The 22,170-nt window shown below is 43.1% G+C and overlaps 1 protein-coding gene across 1 annotated transcript in view; it reads left to right on the forward strand.

Moving 5' to 3' along the window:
* LOC121278961 (microtubule cross-linking factor 1) overlaps nt 1-22,170 on the forward strand; it is a 235,299-nt gene that overhangs the window by 139,848 nt on the left and 73,281 nt on the right. Inside the window, exons 9-10 of the mRNA XM_041189583.1 lie at nt 2,478-2,654; nt 20,782-20,949. Of these exons, the coding sequence (XP_041045517.1) occupies nt 2,478-2,654; nt 20,782-20,949 (345 nt within the window). The remainder of the gene's footprint in view (nt 1-2,477; nt 2,655-20,781; nt 20,950-22,170) is intronic.

The following is a 22,170-nucleotide window of genomic DNA, read 5'->3' on the forward strand; positions in this document are numbered from 1 at the left end:
TTACAAGGACGTTGCCAGGAATGGAGAAATTTAGCAATGAGGAAAGATTGGATAGGATGTTTCTTTGGAACAGGGGAGGCTTGCTACCAGCTGAAACAGGGCTTAGAGATTTTGATAGAGCTATTACATATCTATTACAGAAAAGGATGCCTTGTGTTAAAACTATAGATTGTGCCAATGTTGTAAAGTCTGTTCCCCTCTGATTTCTTCAGGTTTTGTGTTTGGATACAGCTTTTTCACCCCAGGCTAGGAACAATGTAGAATGAAATGTAGAGATCATGTTGTTATTCACAGTCAAATCAAACAGAATGGAGAGAGAACCAGTCAGAGGTCTGGATTTCCTCACAGATGTGAAAGAATTAATTGCAAAGTTACTTGAATCCTGAGTGCTGCAGACTTGGCCTGGTTGGCATGAACAATTGGTGCCACCATGTTAAATAGGTCGGTTGAATTAAAGAACACTGCTGACAGCAGTTTCCTGTGCATACGTACTTGAGCTTTATATGCAGCAACACGATTAATGTGGACAGGTTCCAATGAAAATTCTGTTGCTACATCAAATCTGTTTCTTTTTGTCGAACTTGAATGACCTTTGTTAAAGGGACTGCACAGACCTGTTAGCGTCGAAGAACAGAGGAGGGAGACTGTTAACATTTGCAGTGGAGTTACTTTGTTGAAGCATTGGCAGAGATCTGGGCGCTAGGTGTGGACCTGTCCTTTATCTTTTCTCGCAGTTGGTGGGCCCATGTTTCATTCTTTTTCCTCTTTAATGTTTCTTTATTTCTCATGCTCTTGTGACACCCCTCCTGTGCCTTCAGCTTGCAGCAAGCACCCTCCCAGCTCACTCCACTATTTCCACTTTCTAAAAGTCATCATTATTTCACTTATGGCCTTTTATTTCATCTGTTTTCTATTTAGCAGAACGAAAGTCATTGAACACATGAACTCCCTCTCTGTGGTCTGTTGGTTCTGTCATCTTTTTCACCATCCTTCGCCCCTTTTCTCACTATTTTCTCAACCACACTGAAACACCTGTGAACCTTTTAGCTGGCCACCTAATGAGGGTCTGGTCAGAATGTTAAAACATGTCTTTTGTTGTTTTGATGTTGAATTGGCCTATTGTGTATGCTCAGTATCTTGTATCTTTATATCAGTCATAGTTTTAATTTGACTGAAGCTGCTGCTGTATGAACAGGGAGGCACCATTGTGAGATGAACTAGTTTTACTGACAGGAAACCAAGGCTACAATACAGGGCATCAAGAAAGGACAAGGTATATTGACCGAATGACTAGGTGATGACCAACATGGGTTTTAAAAGCTGCAGTTGGTGAGGATTGAAAATGCTAAGAGAGGGAGAGAGATATGAGGGTTGAGAAAGGATAAGTTTGGATAGGAGATAATACGGATGAAATTTGACATGGACAGGGACGCCCCTTATATATTCTGGTGATATTCATGGTTCTGATGTCAGTGGAACTGAATCTTAGGTGAGTGGTATCACGGGCAATAGGTGTGATAGATTCTATCCACTTGGTGTCCCTACCCATGTCCGATCTTGTCCTTGAGTTCTGGGGTGTAACTTCTTGAGAACATGCTGCCAGTAGAGAACCTTACCCATGGGCAACAGACAGCCGACAATCATGGGCAGACTGCCCAGGCTTTTCTGATCATTCAGACTTTCCTAGTTCATCTCCACCACCCCCCCCACCCCCCTTTCAGCTTCACAGGACTAAAACCAGAGGTTGTAGGGAGCAGGAACAGCATCTGGGGTGTCATATATGGAGTTTAGGGGGATGGCAAGAGAAGAATACAGGTGTAAATTCTTCTCAATGAGGAGGGAGCATAATAAAACTGTTTATTTCTAATAGATTATATTTTAAAATACAGATTTTATAATGACTTGTTTTTATGGTCTACAACATTTGCGGCTGGATAAGTGAATGACGTAGGGGGCTAGTGACAATCAATCTGGAGCAATTGTCCAGTTTTAACACTGGACAGGTGTTTCAGTCCATCTTGAGACTGCGAAAGCTGGTTGAAGTAACAAGGTGGCAAGACAAAGCAGTTTAGAATGAACAGCTAAATCCTAAACTGAGAATAATACAGGATTAGTATTCTGGAGGCATGCAATCAATTAGGCAGAAGGATTATTTTCAACTGAATTGAATTCTGTAAAAGTACTCATCTCTCTTGTAGCCACTTTACATCACCATTTCTTTTGAGCCACTAGATGCTGACACCTGAGTGATGTGCAAAAAGCATCAGACCACTGAAGATCTGGATTAAGCAGAAGAAAGATGTTAGCTTCTAGTTGTGAACGTCCCAAATAATTAAAGATTTTTTGCATTAAAAAGATGGAACCCACATCACTAGGGGAAAACTTGAGATAAATTAATGTTTATTCCAGAAATACTGACTGAACTTGCATGGTTAAAATTTCAACAGCTTCTTTAATATACAATGATATGTTTTCAGTTTGAACAGATTGAAAACTTGCCTGAACTGAACCTGCTTCTTGAACAGAAAGAGCTAGACCCTGACCAAGAGGATAGTGGCTGTGTGCTGACTGAATACTCCCAACTTTCCTCTGCAGAGAGTGATGACCATAGACCACAACTACAAACAAAAGAGTTACTTCAACACCAAAAGCAGGTGTGTATCACCTTTTCAAGCACACCGCACACTGTACATTATTCTCCTCCCATCCTCTCCTGCTTCAATTAGTTAGAATTTATAGATTGATCTTGAAAAAGAACCAGCTGATGAGGCTGGGTGTCTCCCATTATCAGATCAGCAGGTGGATCTTCAATGAATAAAACTATACCAGCCCCTTTCTGTAAGATAAGAAGCCTGATGCTTTCTTAAAATTAAGTTGTTTATCTTGAACATGATTGTTGGCATAATCTTACCGGAGGTTCCATGATCGCCCTGGGACTTGATCCTCTTATCTAAGAGTGCTAACAGTCTGCAATAATTTGTCTTCACTCATTAGGGCCATCTTTCAGTGATTTGGTCATTTACTGTTCAGCTCAGTCCAAATTTCTTGCTTATTGGGCTGTTTCTAAAGTCTCCTGATGATTGCACTCTAAAAGTAGTTCATTGTTGTTCGAAACAGTTCCACAAAATGGAAGACACAGGAGTTGATTTGGGATGCAGTATACGAGTAATTTGTGATGTGATATGTGGTAAACGTAACATTGTTTGGGAAGATTTTAGGCCTATGGTTGCCTTAGCACTCCACCAACGGGGTTTTCCTCACGTCATGTCTAGTTCTGTTGTAGACTAATTAATAGGGATTGATTGCATTAACTAGCAATGCATGTAAATGCATAGCTAGTTTTTTTGGACCCTAGAAATACCAAGAATACCGTTCAAATAAGCCTTTTCAACCGCTAAACATTTTTGTTCACGTTCTGCCATCTCACAACCATTGAACCAAAACCTCATATCACGTCACAAGTTATTCTCTTTGCATAATCTTCCATTTGCAACAAGTGGCAACTCCCCTGTGGTTCTTCTCTACAAAAGCTGCTTTAAAATTGACTGTTACAAGGCAGTCCAGAAATGTTTGTTCCTCCACTTTCCCTCCCTCCATATAAGCAAAGGCCTAGCCTACACTTTGCACCTCTCAGTAGCGCACTTTAGATTGAGAGCTTGATCATGTGGGAAATTCAGATATAGTTACGTATCATATTTGGAATACAGTATTGGAGTAATTTGAGACTTGACATGTGGTAAGGATGGCATTGATTAGGAGGAACAGGTGGTTTTTTGATATATGGTTCACAAAGCTCTCCACCTCAGGTCATGGGGTTTTACTGTCTGGGATCTGATTGGAATATGTAATTAATAAGGATTGACTGCTATGATTAGTCAACAATTCCATGAACATTGGATCATGCAATTCCATGGTGGTAGAAGGTGATCTAGTTGCACCTTGACGAATGTGGAAGAGCAGCAGCAGGTGAACCTGAAAATGAGGTGCCAACCTGATGAAGCTACATGCATGCTAAACAATGGAAGAAGCATGCGATAGTCAGAGCTATCAATGGATCTGATTAAAGCTCTGAAGTCCAGCAACATTCAGCCATGAATGATAGTAAGCAATTAAACAGCTAATAGGAGGAGGAGGGTGACCATCCCTTCCTCAACAATGGTGGAGCCCAACTTGTAAATGCAAAAGACAAGGCCGAAACGTTTCAGACATGTTCCAGCCAGATATGTCAAGTAAATGATCCATCTCAGCCTCCTCCTGAGGTCCCCAGCATCACAGAGGCCAGTCTTTAACCAATTTGATCCACCAAACATGATATTAATAAACAGCAAAGTGCACTGGATACAGCAAAAGCTATGGGCCCAGACAACATCCCAGCTGTAGTTCTGAAGACTGGTGCTTATGACCTAGCTGCATCCCTAGTCCAGCCTTTGCAGTACATCTGCAACACTGATTTCTGCTCAACAATGTGGAAAATTGCCCAGGTACGTCCTGTCCACAAAAAGCTGGACAAATACAATCCAACCAATTACTAGCCCATCAGGTTATTATTAATCATCAGCGAAGTGATGGAAGGGGTCATTGACAGTGCCACGAAGCTCCGTTTGGGATCCCCCGGGACCACTCAATCCTGACCTCATTACAGCCATGGTCTAGACGTGAACAAAAGAGCTGTTGTCAAGAGGTGAGATGACAGTGACTGCTCTTGACATAAAGGCAGCATTTGACTGAGGAAGGCATCAATAAACCAATGGGAAAACAGGGGGGAGGTCTCCACTAGCTAGAATCCTTTGAAGCACTTAGGAAGGTGGTTGTGTTTGTTGGAGACCAATAACCTCAGTCCCAGGACATCACTGCAGGGGTTTCTCAGGTTAATTTCCTAGGCCCAACCATCTTCAGTTGTTTCATCAATAACTTTCCCTCCATTATGAGGTCAGAATGGGTATCTTCACTGATGATTGCACAATGTTCAGTAGCATTCACAACTCCTCAGATACTGAAGCAGCCCATTTCTATATGCAAGAATTGGACAACATTCAAGCTTGGGCTTGATAAGTGACAAGGTAACATTCATGCCACACAAGTGCCAGGCAATGACCATCTCCAGCAAATGAGAGTCAAATCATCTCCCCTTAACATTCAGCTGCATTTCTGTCACTGAATCCCCCATCTTCAATATTCAGAGGGTTACCATTGACCAGAAATTTAACCAGACCAGCCATATAAATACTGTGGCTAATAAAGCAGGTCAGAACTAGGTATTTTTTGGCACATGACTGACCTCCTGACTCCACAAAGTCTGTCCACCATCTACAAGGTATAAATCAGGGTTGTGATTGAATACCCTCCACTTACCTGTAAGAGTACAACTCTAATAATACTTAAGGAGCTCGACTTCATCCTGGACAAAGCACCCCACTTGATAGGCACCTAATCCACCACCTTAAACATTGACCTCCTCCACCACCAGCACATTACAGCAACAGCATATAGTATGTACAAGATACACAGCAGCATCCCCACAACCACCCACCCCCCACCCCCAAGAAGTCTTTGACAGTAAACCTGCAACCTCTACCACCTAGGACAATGGTAGCATTGGGAACACTGCCATCTACAAGTTTCTCTCCAACTCATAATGCGATCCTGACTTGAAGCTATATCCCTTTCACTATCGCTGGGTCAAAATCCTGGACCGGTCTCCCTAATAGCACTGTTGGAGTACCTTTAGCATAAGAATGCAGTGATTCAGGAAGGAGACTCACCACACCACCTTCTCAAGGCCAATTAGGGATGGGTAATAAATGCTGGCCTTAGCAGCGATGCTATGAATGAATACTAAAAAGCTTTGTGATGGAGTACTTTGGTCATTCAGTGATTAGCACTAAAGAACCATCCTAGCAAACATCAGAAAAGGGCAATTAACATTACAAGAAGTTTCAAAGGCAAAGTTAATAGACACTTTATTTTTCCTTGGGAGGCATTTTTACCTTGTAACCTTGCCTCAGTCAGAAGGGAGGCAGTTGGGTTACAAATTCCAGCAATCAGTCCCGCTATATAATAGGAGGGTGTACTGTAGTTAGAGGAAAACTGCGGCAAAATACAAGAAGACATTTATAAATTTGCACAATAGGCATGTTATTCTTAATTTCAATATAGATCACAACAACAATTTAAGCTTGTGCATGAAAACCAAGCCTGACACTCCAGGGTAGTGCTGAGGGAGTGCTGCACTGTCAGAAGTGACATCTTTCAGATGAGACATTGAACCAGGTGCCATCTGTTTCCTTGGGTGGATGTAATAGATCCCATGCCACTATTTTGAAGAAGAGCAGAGGAATTAACCCTGGTGTCCTTTCCAATATTTATCCCTCAATAAACATCACACAAAAAAAGATTATCTAGCCATTATCATATTGCTGTTTGTGGGAGTTTGTTGTGAATATATTGGCTGTTGTATTTTCTACCTTGCAATGGTGACTACACTTGTCATTAGCTGTAAAGAGCTTTGAAGTGTCTGGTGGCCCTGAAAAGCACCATATAAATGCAAGCCTTTTGGGATTTTTATATTTCTATAGTACCTTTATCATAATGAAACATTCCAAGGTGCTTCACAGGAGCACTACCAAACAAAATATGAAACCAAACCACATAAGGAGATGTTAGGGCAGATGACCAAAAGCTTGGACAAAGAGATATGTTTAAGGAGTGTTTTTCAGAAGGAAAGTGAAATTAAGAGGCAGAGAAGTATAGTGAGGGAAATCCAGAGCTTGGGGCCTAGGCAACTTAAGGCATGGCCACCATTGCTGGAGCAATTAAAATAGTGAGTACTCAAGTGGCCAGAATTAGATGAGTGCATATAGCTCGGAGAGTTCTGGGGTTGGAGGAGCTTACAGAGACAGGAAGGGGTGAAGCCATGGAGGGATTTGAAAGGGAGGATGAGAATATAAAAATCAACCATCCCTGACCGGGAGATACCGTAAGTCAGCGAGTACAGGGGTAATAGGGAATCAGGGCTTGCTTCAAGTTAAGACACAGGCAGCAGGGTTTTCGATGACCATAATTTTACAGAGGGTAGAATGTGGGAGACCAGCCAGGAATGCATTGGAATAGTCAAATCTAGAGGTAACAAAATCACGAAGAGGGTTTCAGCAGCAGTTTAGTTCAGGCAGGGACAAAGTCGGGCGATGTTGCGCAGGTGGAAATAAGTGGTCTTAGTGACAACACGAATATGAGGTTGGGAGCTCATTGCAGGATCAATTGTGACACCAAGGTGCAAATAAACTGGTTTAGTCTCAGGCTGCTGCCTGGGCGAGGCATGGAGTCAATAGCCAGGGAACGGAGTTTAGAATGGGGACTGAAAACAATGGCCTCAGTATTTTAATTGAAGGAAATTTCTACTCATCCAGTACTGGGTGTCAGATAAATAGTCTGATAGTTTAGCATCAGTGGAGGAGTTGAGCAAGGTGGTGGTAATGTAGAGCTGGGTGTTGAAGCTTGCATGTGAAAACTAACATTGTGCTTTTGGATGATATTGCCAAGGTGCCGCATGTAGATGAGAAATAGGAGGGGCCAAGGATAGGTGTTTGCGGGACATCCAGAGGTAATGTTACAGGAGCAGCAGGAGAAGCCATTGCAAGTGATACTTTACCTACAATTAGATAAGAATGAAACCAGGTGATAGCAGTCCCACTCAGCTGGATATTAGTGGAAAGACATTGGTGAAGAATGGTGTGGTCAATCATATCAAAGGCTGCAGGGCAATCGAAACGGGCAAGGAGGGAAAGTTTACCTTTGTCACAGTCACACAGAATACCATTTGTGATTTTGCTATGAGTTGTTTTGGTACTGTGGCAGAAACCTGATTGGAGAGATTCAAACACAGAGTTCGGGGAAAGATGGGCATGGATTTGGGACATGGCAACAGGTTCAAGGTCTTTGGAGTGGAAAGGAACTTTGGAAGTGGGTGGGTAGCTTGCAAGGAAGGTGGCATCAAGGGTATTTTTGAGGAGAAAGGTGGTGGCGACATATTTAAAAAAGAGAGGAACAACACCTGAAGGATGAGAACTGTTAACAATATCGGCTAACATGGGAGTATAAATGTGCCATTTGATAGGGAGAATAAGGAGGTCACATACTCCTTGGAAAATAAATGTCTAAATGGAATAGGGGGGCAGGGGGATCGACGGTACAGATATACAAGTCACAAAAGATAGTGACATAGGTTAATAAGGCCATAACAAAGAGAAACAAACCACTGGGGTTCATTGCTACAGGGATAGACTTGAAAAGCAGAGAAAACAAAAGCAGAATTACCTGGAAAAACTCAGCAGGTCTGGCAACATCGGCGAAGAAGAAAAGAGTTGACGTTTCGAGTCCTCATGACTCTTCGACAGAACTTGAGTGAATCTAAGAAAGGGATGAAATATAAGCTGGTTTAAGGTGTGTGTTGGGGGGGGTGTGGTTTGGGTGGGGGGAGAGAAGTGGAGGGGGTTGGTGTGGTTGTAGGGTTGTAGGTCCCTACAACCACACCAACCCCCTCCACTTCTCTCCCCCCACCCAAACCACCCCCCCCCCACCCCCACACACACACACACACACACACACCTTAACCAGCTTATATTTCACCCCTTTCTTGGATTCACTCAAGTTCTGTCGAAGGGTCATGAGGACTCAAAACGTCAACTCTTTTCTTCTCTGCCGATGCTGCCAGACCTGCTGAGTTTTTCCAGGTAATTCTGTTTTTGTTTTGGATTTCCAGCTTCAGCAGTTTTTTTGTTTTTATTTTTGAAAAGCAGAGAGTTATGTTAAACTTGTACCAAACCTTGGTTAGACCACATTTGGAGTACCGTAAACAGTTCTGGTCTCCATATTGTGACAATGATATACAATGAGAAGGTGGAGAAAAGATTTACATTAAATCAAATCATGTCATTTATTTTATCATCAGAGTGTGTCTTATCTAACGTCATGTGTCACTTCAAAAATGTGAGTAATGACAGACAGGACTTATCAGCTAGTAAGGTTGGTGGCAGTCAGTGAATACGCTTCACCACTAGGGTTCCGATTTATTAAGGAGTATAGAGCACAGTGGATTTGGTTAATGGTGACTGAAATAGATGACAAGGGTTACAGAGTGCCCATTCCTCTTCCACAATCAATTATTGAATAGTTAGTGTTTTTTTAATGCTGTGTACGGGTTGCAGTGTGGAGGCCACAGAGTCATAGGTGGAGTCACTGTATAAGTATTCAGATCAACAATATTACTAGCATAAACCATTTAAAAGACAGATTTTGAGCCATGGACATTTAATTAACATCAGTGTTAGGGGTATTATTTGCAAGCTTGTTTTAAAGTCAAAAAGGGGAGAAGCTAAATCTGTATCTTAAACCAGTCTCCCGACACCCGCCGCCTCCTTCACCACTAAACCTCAGTCCCAACCCAGAAATTGTACGATTGTAATCGTACAATTCAGAGGTATTCTGAAAAAAACATTATATCCAGAAGCTAGGTTTATTTTTAACATTATTTGTATTACAGCATTAAGCTATAGATGTAGCTTTTTGTGTCTCTGCCCATTGGTCTGCATTTTTAACATTAATTCTCCCTGGGGCCAAAGGGACTAAAGCAAAACCTGCCAAACTCTCCAGGCAAGGGAGCTAGGAAACAAGCACTAAGTTTGTCTATGTTTCCATTGTCATCAAATATGGGGGGAGGGGCAGGTATCCTTTTCTGGGCAGAATATTTCAATAGGTGTCTGCTAATGTTGGCCCATTAGCTACATAAGTCAACTCAGTTGTATAAAACTCTTCGTATTGGAACCTACATACTGAGGAACTTTTAAGAAAATGAAGGCTGATCACTTTTGTTTAGAGGCTTTGAGGTGGCCAGATTTCAATTTTGAAGATCATGAAGGAAGTTCAAGTCAATTTTATCAATGTAGTTGTTCACCATAACAAAGGATTCAAATACTAGCAGGCCTTAATAGTAAGAAAAGAAACCTTATTACACTAAATATATAACTTTTGGAAAAGCCAACTATAGAAAAATCATCAAATAATATGTGAGTATGCAAAGGAAGTCCTGATGAAGACTCGAAACGTTAACTGTATTCCTCTCCACAGATGCTGTCAGACCTGCTGAGCTTTTCCAGCTATTTTTGATTTTGTTTCAGATTTCCAGCATCTGCAGTATTTTGCTTTTATGCAAAGGAATTAGATGTGTGTCTGGCCTCTCCCTGCTGGCCTCCCAACTTCCACCCTCCATAAGGTCATTCAGAATTCCGCAAACTCGCTCACCTATTACCCCTGTACTTACTGAGTAATGCTGGCTCCTGGTTAAGCAATGCCATGCCCCTCCCTATCTCTGTAACACCCTCCAGCTCTACAACCCTCTGGGAAGTCTGTGCTCCTCCAATTCTGAGCACTTATGCATCTTTGATTTTAATTGCGCCACCATTGATGGCTGTGCTTTCAGCTACTGAGACCCTAAGCTCTGGTCTCTAGCCTTTCTTTCCTCTTTTTAAGGTTGTCTTTAAAACCTACCTCTTTGACCAAACTCTTCCCTAATGTGGCTCAGTATCAAATTTTGTTTGATAATATTTCTGTGAAGTGCCTTGGGACCTTATGTTAAAACTATATAAAAGGAAGTTGTGTTCTGGAAAGGTGTGAGGACAAGCCAGAAAGGTAGGATTTAGATCAATCCAAAAGGGACACACTTGGCCTCGATATTTAAGGGGGTGCAGGGGCAGTCAAAAATTACCAAAAACTCTGACAAGGCTGGGGACACAGAGTTCCTGCCGATCTTGTACTTCATTATAATTATTTGGATCCTTTTCCTGCTTAGCACTTGGCTGGCAGGTAAAAGCAATGGCAGGAGTTGACAGTCAGGGACCCTTTGGGCTGTCTCCTGACGTTCGGGAGGGGGTAAGTTGGTGGTGGTGGGAAAAGGGGTGGGAGGGCAGAGGATTGGGCGACTGTGGCAAGGGACAGAGTAATCTGACATCAGGAACAGAGAGATAGGCTGCAATCAGAAGGGAGAGGCCAGAGGGTTCCTTGAGGGGCCAGGGGGCACCCCAGTTCCTTCTGATGTGCAAGCACAGCAGCACTGAATTTTAAACGGTGCTCACAATTACACGGTGGGGGGCCTGATTTAAATGTCAGTGAAGTGTCCCACCTCTCTGTTTCGGGACACTCAGACAGCACGATATCCATGCTTGTAAAGAGAGTTAGGATCGTTTTGTTGTCCAGGGGAGAGGCTGAGGTGGGGAGTGGTGGGGATAAATAGATTAATGTCCTCAAATCCAAAAATGTCTTTTCTTGACAGAAGTTTCGAATTTTTGAGAAGGTACAGTAATGGAGGACCATGTTCTCATTACAGAGCAATGTTGCCTTGTTAAAAGACATCTGGAGTAATTTGGGAAGCTGCTTTCTTAGTAACTATAGTGCTGTGTAATAATGAATGAATAGAATTCCTCATTCCTGTAGGCCACAGCTTATTAGCACAGTATGAGGGGAGGTTGCTTCCACCCTGCATGAAAGAGTGGTTTCCTTCCCCCATTTCCATTTTAATTGGTGCCCAAGAGACAATCAGGGCAATCAGAGCAGGCAAACTGCTCTTCCGACCTTTAGAAACCTTCCATATAAGCTTTATTTACATGACAACGATTGTTGTTGTGTTGCTGCCTGTTTCTAAACATACCCTGATGAGTCACAGGACTCAGTTCATAACAGTTTGTGCTGACAGGGAACACATGAAAGTTGTCCTAACTTGTACTGTACAGGCTGGGTAATGTTGCTACCAAATGATTGACAGGTTGTTCGAAGTAAAGTCACATTAGATTCCTTGAAAGCATTTTGCTTTGCTTGCACTTCCCAGGGTTAACTTGTGATTGATAGCTTCTCCTATGACCTACTCATAGTAATAATGATTGTGCTGACACTCATTCTACACTGATTGCAGCCAAGTTGAATAACACATTGCTATAGATCACTCTCTGAACAGCAAGGTCATAAAATATAGGACTTTCTGGTGGCAAGCTTTGCACTTCCACACACTGGCTGACCGCCCCTCCCCCCAGCCTCTCTGAAGGAGTTGGCACTTCAACCTCTGACTATCACCCTAGGTAGGTGAGGTATTCTAAACGAATTTTTAAACGGTTTGGATTTAGACAAGCTGAGTGAATGGGCAAATGCATGGCAGATGCAGTATAATGTGGATAAATGTGAGGTTATCCATTTTGATAGCAAAAACAGGAAGGCAGATTATTATCTGAATGGCTATAAATTGAGAGAGGGGAATGTGCAACGAGACCCAGGTGTCCTTGTACACCAGTCGTGGAAGGTAAGCATGCAGGTGCAGCAGGCGGTAAAGAAGGCAAATGGTATGTTGGCCTTCATTGCCAGAGGATTCGAGTACAGGAACAGGGATATCTTGTTGCAATTATACAGGGCCTTGGTGAGACCACACCTGGAATATTGTGTGCAGTTTTGGTCTCCTTATCTGAGGAAGGATGTACTTGCTATAGAGGGAGTGTAGTGAAGGTTTACCCGACTGATTCCTGGGATGGCGGGACTGACATATGAGGAGAGATTGAGTCGATTAGGATTATATTTGCTGGAGTTCAGAAGAATGAGGGGGGATCTCATAGAAATCTATAAAATTCTAACAGGACTAGACAGGGTAGATGCAGGAAGGATGTTCCCGATGGTGGGGGAGCCCAGAACCAGGGGTCACAGACTGGGGATATGTGGTAGCCATTTAGGACTGAGATGAGGAGAAATTTCTTCATCCAGAGAGTGGTGAGCCTGTGGAATTCACTACTACAGAAAGTAGTTGAGACCAAAACATTGTATGCTTTCAAGAAGGAGTTAGATATAGCTGTAGGGGCGAAAGGGATCAAAGGGTGTGGGGAGAAAGCGGGAGCAGGCTATTGAGTTGGATGATCAGCCATGATCATAATGAACGGTGGAGCAGGCTCGAAGGGCCGAATGGCCTACTCCTGCTCCTATTTTCTATGTTTCTATGTAAATCACCATTACTGATGCAAAAGAAAAATGTTGCAGATGCTGTAAATCTGAAATTAAAACAAAGAATGCTGGAAATACTTAGCAGGTCAGGCAGCGTGTGTGGAGAGAGAAACAGAGTTAATTTTAGGGGTAAGATCATTAACCTGGAACATTAACTCTTGTTTCTCTGCCGGAGGGGCTGGCTGACTTGCTGAGTATTTCCAGCAGTCTCTGATTTCTTTTAATCACCATTACTTATGTTAACAGTGAATGTTAACTAGGGGTTGCATCGCAGCCAAGCTTGGTTTCACCCATGGTGGGCCTGCACACGGATGTACTGACATTACTGAACAGCAAGAGTAGAATCCCTTGAGCGCCCTTTCCCTAACTCAGAGGCACTGAGACCAATTGCCATTGTTAAATGTCAGACAACTTAGCACAAGCCAAGAAAGGACCTTCTACTGGCTGGATAAATCCTCCCCCATTGGGGGAGCTTATGAATGGGATCCTCACTTATTGGTGGAAAGGAAAATGCGCTTTCCATTTTCTCCAATCCCCACCTGACTGTTTACAGCACAGAAGGGGGTCATTTGGTTCATGATATCTAAGAATATAAGTAGTAGGAGCAGGCCATACGGCCCCTCGAGCCAGCTCTGCAATTCAGTAAAATCGTGGCTGAACAGCTATGTCAGCTCCACCTTCCAGCCCTATTACCATAATCTCCTGGTTTCCTTAGTATCCAAAACTCTATCAGTCTCAGCACTGAATATGCCCAAAGGCTGAGCATCCACAGATCTCCAAAGATTCACAATCCTTTGAGTGAAGAAATTGCTCTTCCTTTTAGTCTTCAATGGTTGACCCCTTATTCTGAAACTATGGCTAGAATTTTTGCGCAACCAGAGAGGCTCTGCAAAAATGGCAGAGGACTGGATCTAGAAGTCCCACCCCAAATCGCCATTTGGTAGAAGGCGGAATGTTCTAATGTTCAAATCCATGGCTCATGGAGACAGCTACACATGTTAAACTGCAGCTGCATCAGTCAGATCTGATTTTGGCTACTGGGATGTTCAAAACACAACTTGTGCACTTTACACCTGGTAGGGAAAAGTCTAAAGCTACCAGGGTTCTTTGGAGAGGTGAGGTACCATTTTGGAGAGATAAAGTACCCTTTTAATTATGGCCCTGGGGTATATTTGAGAAAAGTCAGATGCCTCTTGGGAGAATTAAGGTCTCCTTTGGGAGAGGAAAATTGCCCTTTGGGATTGTTAAAAGTTGAATGGACGTAAAAAAGTTAAAAAGTGCATTAATTCATTAGAACTGTCAAGCTCATTGGAACTATCAAGAGAACTGTCAAGCTAGCAAGGCATTTAAATGTGCAGCTCTTTAAATATTAGGGGAAAAAACTATCCACAGTGTTAAAAAAAAAATCAGTGTTTGCCATTAAAAAAAATCAGTGTTTGCCATTTCACCTGTTGTCTGTTGACATAAGCCTGGGGGGTTATAGTTCCAACCTATCATTGTCACAGTAGGGTGCCTGTCAGTTCACAGTTAGATTGACAGTTCTAAGTGGTTATAATGTCTTTGAAATGAGACTATGAATACACAAGCTTGTTTCTATAAGGGATTAAGGGAATTTAAATGTAGTGAATGGGTTTTTATCAACTAGAGTTTCTTTTAAATAGTGAATTCACCAATTGGCACTTAAGAACTTTATTTAATCTCAGCATGGGTCCTGAGGTCTGCCCATGGTGGACTCTGGGTAAGTTGGCATGGAAGGTATAAGGGCAAAGAGTGGTGGGTGGAGGGCATGAGTTGGCACTAAGTTGACTTAGGGGCTACAAAGGGCCATGGCGGAGGGGCATAGGTTGGCTTTGAAGGTATGAGGAGCCCTGGTGGTAACTGGAGGGTAATAGGTTGCCATGGACAGTTTGGGGGCCACGAGGATGGGTGGGATCATGAGGTGGCATGGGTTGGCATGGATAGGGAATGAGAAGTGTGTGGGTGGTGATGGGGTGTGAGGGTTGAGGGCTGGAGGGCAGTTTTTTTGCTTTATTCATTTTTTGATACCTTCGACAAAGTGGCGGAGCACCGAGGCCGGCCTTCCTACCAGCCAGCCAGCCTGGCAGCCTCTGAACTCTTTCCGGGGACACCCGCCACGACTCCCGTTATTACCTGCCAATGCCACCCACCCCCACTCCCACCCCCAACCAAAAATCAGCACTTCCAAGACACTTTTTCCCAGGTCAGCTTTGCGGAGCCAGGAATTTTCTCGACTCTGCACTCTGCACTCACCCAAGAGCGAAAATTCAAGCCTGTGGGTTGAACTTTCAGGGGTGGGAATGGAGGTGGGCGGGACCCAAAAATATCAGCGCCGGCCAGTGTGCCAGTTTCCCACACCAGTCCTGGTGCTGACCGTTTTTGATGGGGGCAGGATTGGGGTTGGCAAGGGCTACCCGTCCAGGTACAGCGAGCAGCCAATTAGAGTTGTTTAGGGCCTAATTAAAGCCAATTAAAGAAGGCCGACTTGGATTTTCTCACACTAGTGGGGGCCAGTTTAGGTGCACCAGCAGTGGGAGGGGGGTGGGGGCTGGCGGTGTAGGAAGCATTAGTTGGGCCTGGTTCTGGATCCCGAACCTACCCCCCAGTGGAAAATGTAGCTGTATCGCTCCTAGACATTGCAGCCAGGGGGAACAACCTCTCAGCACCTACACTGCCAAGCCCTCTCAGTACGTTATGTTTCAAGAGCGTGCTCTTTGTTAGAACAATACATAAACTAACCTCACTGCTCTGCATTTTCCCCATTATCTTGCATTTCTTCTAAATATTTATCCGATTTTCTCTTCACAGGCACGATGGTCATAGCTCCAACATCATTCTGCAGAAATACATTTCTCCTGAATTGCATGCACATTCTCAATGACAGATTTTAATTGTTCAGTCCAATCTCCTGCAGGACAGAGCTTGCCTTTTTGTCTGAAATTTGGAAGAATGTTGTGTCGATTTCCCTTTTCCTGTAGCTCTTACCTCCAGTACTTCCACTTACAGAGCTTCTCCCGGCTTGGCTTGTCCTTGTCTCTACCTTCCTTTGATTCCGCTCCCATTGTCTGATTCCAGGCGGTCTCAGTGCCTGTGATACTCAGCACTTCCTGTGGTATAGCAGCGGTTTGCTAAAGTCACAGAGGACAAATAAAACTGATCGAGTCATGGCAGCAGTAAAGTGAAGATTTTTTCAGCCAATGATAACATTCAACCTTTCCCCCCTCTGCTGCAGTTGCTCCATTCTTGGCTGATCCTAAGGGCACCTGATGCTCTTTGGTATTTCCACATGGCCTTTCCTGGTTTTTGAGAAACAAGGTTGCAGCTACTACCAGGGAATGCTCCCGACCACATCCACAGTTTGTGCATTTGGTGTGGGGATTAGTTGTAACCTGGCCTGCCCATTGGGGTAACAGATGAAATTGGGTGCAACACTGGAATGACATCCCGCACTTTTCCTGGATGTAAACCCTGCGTTTCACCTGACCTCATAAGTTTCCCACCCAGTGAGTTAGATTCAAATTAATTCCATTGGCTCTAATTTGTCCTGTAATCCATACTTAATTTTAACTGTAAGTACCAGTACTTACAAGAAATAAAGAATTTCAGTGCATAATATGCAAAGGGAAGGGCTTACCAACTGAGGTAAAATCTTCCCATCCCGTCAACCTATACTGATAATGTAGAACATGAACCTTTTTATTAACCAACAGCTGTGTCTCTGTTCCAAGGGATGTTTCATCTTATGCTTAACACATATTATTGCCTGTGGCAGCAGCTAATTCAAATACAATTTTACTTCAGATTTATGCCCCTGAATGTTTCTAAATACCGAGGGTGGTATGTCTTTCCCAGACTCCGTGCTGTATAACCAAGCCAAGAATTTCCTTATGGGTATTGAGAAAATAACAAATTCAGCTGTAGAATTAAGCTGATACTCCATTCTAACATTGCAGTACACAGGGGACATAGTGGGGAGAGAAATGGGTTTTAACTACCATAAGTCAAAAATAATGCTGAGCATTCTCCAGGGTGGCATTGGCTTGTGGATAGGCTCCATGATTTCCTGAAAAACTATTTCCTGCTTGGAATGGCTACAGCCAAATCGTCAGAAACAATCAACAACCAGCTCATAATTATGGATTTCTTTAAAAACCCATATTGTTCTGCTTTATCACAACTGCCACATTTTAAAACTACAACTTTGCTTCCGAATTGTTATTCTGAAGTTTGTGGTAGCGCTGATATACTTGATGTCAACAGTATCAGTAACTTGGGCAGCCTGATACACATTGTGTATCCTGGCCATGAGGAGACCAGGACTAGGAAATCATTAGGTGAGAGGGGCTTGTGAAAATTATTTATCCAAGGTGAATGTGCAAACTCCCTTTCCCTCGGTCAAACAGTTTTAACCTCTTAATAAATTGGATCCAGACAAAGGAAACATGATTCAATTGAATCTATGGGAGTCTTATGCCAGTTGGCTGGCTTCCCCGGATTAGCAGCGGTTATTCTGACTCACCGCTCCCCATTGTTTATGAGCAGTTTTAACTGCATCTTTAGACATGATTGGGACCAAGGAGATAAGGTAGCGTGTTTGCCATCGGTTTTCAAACTGGGGTTTGAAGGAGAACCGCATGATATCATCAGTTCCGTTCTGTCGGTCTCACTTCATCTCTAAACTTGTCGGCTTGATAATGCATTATTTCTGTGGCTGTAAACGGATAAAGAGAAACATTCTCCACATAGATAAAGATGTTTTTCCTCTGGTGAGGCAACAGTTGTCTTTCAGAAGTCAGAACAGGAATGCATCAGCATTTACGACTGGTTCATTCAATAGAAGCAACAACGGCCAACAAACTCTATTGTTTTGTCAGCAACCATAGTAGCATTGCATTGTATTGCTATACCTCTGTACCTCTACCTTGGAATTGGTAGATCGTGCGGTCACGTCTCACTCCAAGGCAACAAGCACACAATACGAGGGGACATGCAAGTGTAAGTCTGGGGAGATGCTGAATTATTGCAGGGGCAGTCCTCCAGCAGAAATAATCTGAAATGCTATCTCTCAGTTCCAGGAGGTGTTAAAGATCCATTGGTACTATTCAAAAAAGTGCAAGGCATGCACCTGGTTTCCTGGCCAACATTTATCCCTCAAACAACACCATCAGAAACCAAGCAAGTGATCATTCGTTTCACTGCCACTGGGGATGTTAGCAAAGTGGTAATGTTACTGGACCAGTAATCCAGAGGCCTGGACTAAAGCTCCATAGATATGACTTCATAATCCCATGGCAGCTACAGAATGTAAATTTAATTAATTAATAAAATCTGGAATAAAATGCTAGCCTCATTAAAAATGATCACAAGCCTACTAGAATGTCATAAAAACCAATCTGGTTCACCAGTGTCCTTTAGGGAAAGAAATGTGTCAACCTTACCTGGTCTGGCCTACATGTAGCTAACTCTTAAATGCCCACTGAAGTGGCCTAGTAAGCCATTCAGTTGTAGGTGGCTCACCATCACCTTCTCAACAACAGCTCTCTCTCTCTCTCTCTTCAGGCACTATGCCTTAAGAGTGTGTTGGCCACCATGAGTCTTCATGTTAATCTTGCTCCGGAGGTGTGGATCATCTTCGTCGGTGGTATATTCATCCAGTTTGCCAGGCTCTTTAAAAAGGATCTTTCTTTGTTTATCTTGATCTCTTTTACCATTGACCTTTCCCATTAGTATCAGACTTTCTAAATCATGATTTTGCATTACATGCCCAAGAAATTTCAATTGTTTCAACTGATTTTGCATTACATGCCCAAGAAATTTCAACTGTTTCTTCTGACTTTGGATAGCCCAGTTCTTTTGGTCTCTGACTTTATTAGAATCTCTTCGTTGGGAGTGTGACTTGTCCAAGATATCTTCATTATTCACCTCAAAAACCAAAACTCTGCAGCCTCAATTCTTCTCTGCAGCCTCAATTCTTCTCTGCCGTGCAACACTTACTTCCATATGTCAAAATTGGTGCGATGTAGCATTCCAGGATTCTCAGCTCTTTTTTTGTGGCTAATTTTGAGTTGATCATAATCTTTTTCATGTTTTGAAATGCAACTTTGACCATTCCAATCCTTCATCTTATTTCTTAGTCGCACTTTCCGTCCAATGTTAACATACTTTCTAGGTAACAAAATGTGTCTACCTGTGTGACCTTTTCATTCTTCACTGTGACCTTACATTCTGACATGTTTTTTTTCTGGACACCACTAGACATTTTGTTTCTTTCCATCTTTGCCCAGCCCTTTCTTCTCACTTTCACTCATTCTTTTGCAGTTTCTCTTCAGAGTCGGCAATAAGGACAGCATCATCGGTGTATCTTATATTATCAAAGTAGTAACCTCCAACTAATCCAGGAAGGTCTTCAATCTCTCTTTAAATATTTCCACTATGCAAACTGAATAAGTCCATGAGAAAACAAACCCCCTGTCTGACCCCTCTTTTAATCTTCACAAAATCGCTTAGATCATTCTCAAATTTTAAGGCTGGAGTTTGTTGCCAGTAAAGATTTCTTTTCACTCAAAGGTCTCTGCCTTCAAGGTTAGGACACTCTAACTTGATCATCAGTTCTCCATACTTAGAAATGCTGGTCTTTCCAGCGATGCTCACACCGCAAGAATTATCTTATTTTTAAAGTAGAGTTTTAATGGTTGCAGAATGCCTGCTACATTTTATTACGCAAGTCAAGGGGAGTGTTTAAATGCAAATTTTTCATAAGTTGCAGCGTTGAAATTCTATGCCCCCTCCTTCCCTAAGAGGAATTGTATTTTAATCACTAGTGCTTGCAGGGCTCTTTTATTATTTTCCGATTTTCTCCTGACTCATGCTGAGGTACGTTTCCATGGAAACAGGCAGCCCTCCATTCCTTCCCCTGAATTGCCATTCTTAATGAAGAGGGTAGACAGGTTTGGGTCAGTGAGCCTTTTTCTATGGAAGTTATCACAGCCAAATCTGATCTTGTGAGCTCTATCTTCAACAAAGCTTCAGACCTTCTTCTGAATGTTATCAAGGTTACACAGAAATTTGCTGATTTACGCTAATTTGTAGCATTGCATTAAACATGGATAAAATGCCTCTAATTGACTTTAGGCTTTAGGATTGTATTTTGACACGAAAAGAGTTATACTTATTGCAAAACAAGGGTTACTGTAAGTTTTGTGTTAAAACAGTTGCATGATGGCAGAGTTAGTGCCTCTGGTCAGGAGAGAGGAATGTCTTCCTGGCTTGCCACTCCCAGTTGTGGTGTGGTGATCCATGCTGGGAAGTAGATGTGGGTGTTGGGGTTAGGTCAGGGTCAAACTTTGGACACAGTGCTCTCTGTGATTAAAAAGTCTGCTTAATAAAGAATGAGCACGTGGGCCTATTATTGTCCATGGAGCGGTGGTCCATCAAGAGTTACCATCTTCAGGAGAAAAAGGTATAAAATTAAGGACACAGAAAATTGGGGAAAGGGGCTGGAGAAATCCTTGACCCATTTTAGAAACACATTTAAAAATGTGGCGAATAGCGGGCAGTAGTTGCATTTAAGGGGAAGCTAGCTAACACATGAAGGACAAAGGAATGGAAGAAAACACCAGCAGATAAAGAGGTGGCTCCTGTGTGGTCATAAACATAAATGTGGGCCAGTTAGGCCAAATGGCCTGTCCCTGTGCAATACATTTGGTGCAATTCTAAGTGAGTTCCTCATTTCCACAGGCCAGAGAAAACCGAAGGATTCTGATTGCTCTGAAGTCTATTTTGGAGGAGTTTGGTGCTGAGCTCAGCGACGAGGAGAAGCGTCGCTACGAACTACAGCAGCAGTATGCTAATGAAAAAGCTGCCTGGGAAATGGAATACACCGAGCAAAAATGTCAACTTGCCCAGGTACTGGCAACACTTACCTTGCCCAGTATGTGAGCAGTGAATGACAACCTCCAGAACTGGGTAAAGATAGGTTCAAGTTCACTGCTCTCATTCCCTGTTGTGTGCAGTTTAGCTTCCGATACTTGCTGTGTTCTTTGAAGAAGTAACATACAAAAGGACAGTGCCAATCAACCATAACTTTAAAAATTAATTGTTAAAAACCATTACTTGGTATAAAATGACATTTCTCTATGTTAGTTAACATTATTGCTGTACTGAGTGCGACAGTGACCCTGTGAAGGGGTAGATACATGAAAACGAAGGTCCAACATGCATTCATATTTTGCCTACTCACTTTCTTCCTTCCTAACTTAAAGCTCAGACTTTCTTGCTGGGGTACAGTTGCCTAGATGCCAGCAACCTTCAGGGTACTGGTCGTTCATCACCGACAATGAGCGAGGACTATTAATTCCTCCCCTCCCACACCCCTCCCCCAACTCCGTTCACTTGGCAGAAACCAGGCTGGTGAGAGGTGGTGGGGAAAACAGGAGGTGGGCAGTTTAATGGGAGTTAAATTTCAACCGTTCGCTTCCCAACCGTGCCGACAGCAATTTAAAATTGCAGGTGGCAAAGACATCCATTTGAAGTCTTTAAAAATGGCCTCATCAAAGCCTGACTGCTAATTTTATCTGAGGGCTGAGCAGTGATTGTTTCTCCACCAGCCCACGGCAACCAGGAGCTCCAACCAGGGCCAGAAGATGCCCAGGAAAGTGAAGTTTTAAAAATTTATTAGAAACTTTAACGTGAGCTGAAAGAAACAGGATTGCTTCTCCAGGTCTCACAAGGGCACCTCAGGCCTTCCCTATCCTGGACCTCTGCCCCCTCCCCCAACCATTGTGGTCAGGATGTTGCCATGTGACATGCTAATACAGCCCAAGTCGATTCTGTTCCCAAATGGGTCAATGCTGCTCCTAGCTGGACCTGATGCTCACTGGACCCGATTCTCACCCATGTTAAAATGCACCCCTGGGTGCCACTAGACTGTGTGACCATCGGAGTGCCCCTCGCTCACTGCCCAAGCATGATTGCAATGAAAAGAAGGAACCCTGGCTGAATTTATTTTCTGTGACATGAAGGGTCAAACGTGACACTTGTACAGCTGCATTCACTGAAGTCAGCTAACTCAACATCACTTGCTGTGTGTGGTGGTGGTAGAATTGGTGGAAACAGGGCTGTGACGTG

The sequence above is a fragment of the Carcharodon carcharias genome, chromosome 6 (genome assembly GCF_017639515.1).
Source record: "Carcharodon carcharias isolate sCarCar2 chromosome 6, sCarCar2.pri, whole genome shotgun sequence".
Taxonomy (NCBI): domain Eukaryota; kingdom Metazoa; phylum Chordata; class Chondrichthyes; order Lamniformes; family Lamnidae; genus Carcharodon; species Carcharodon carcharias.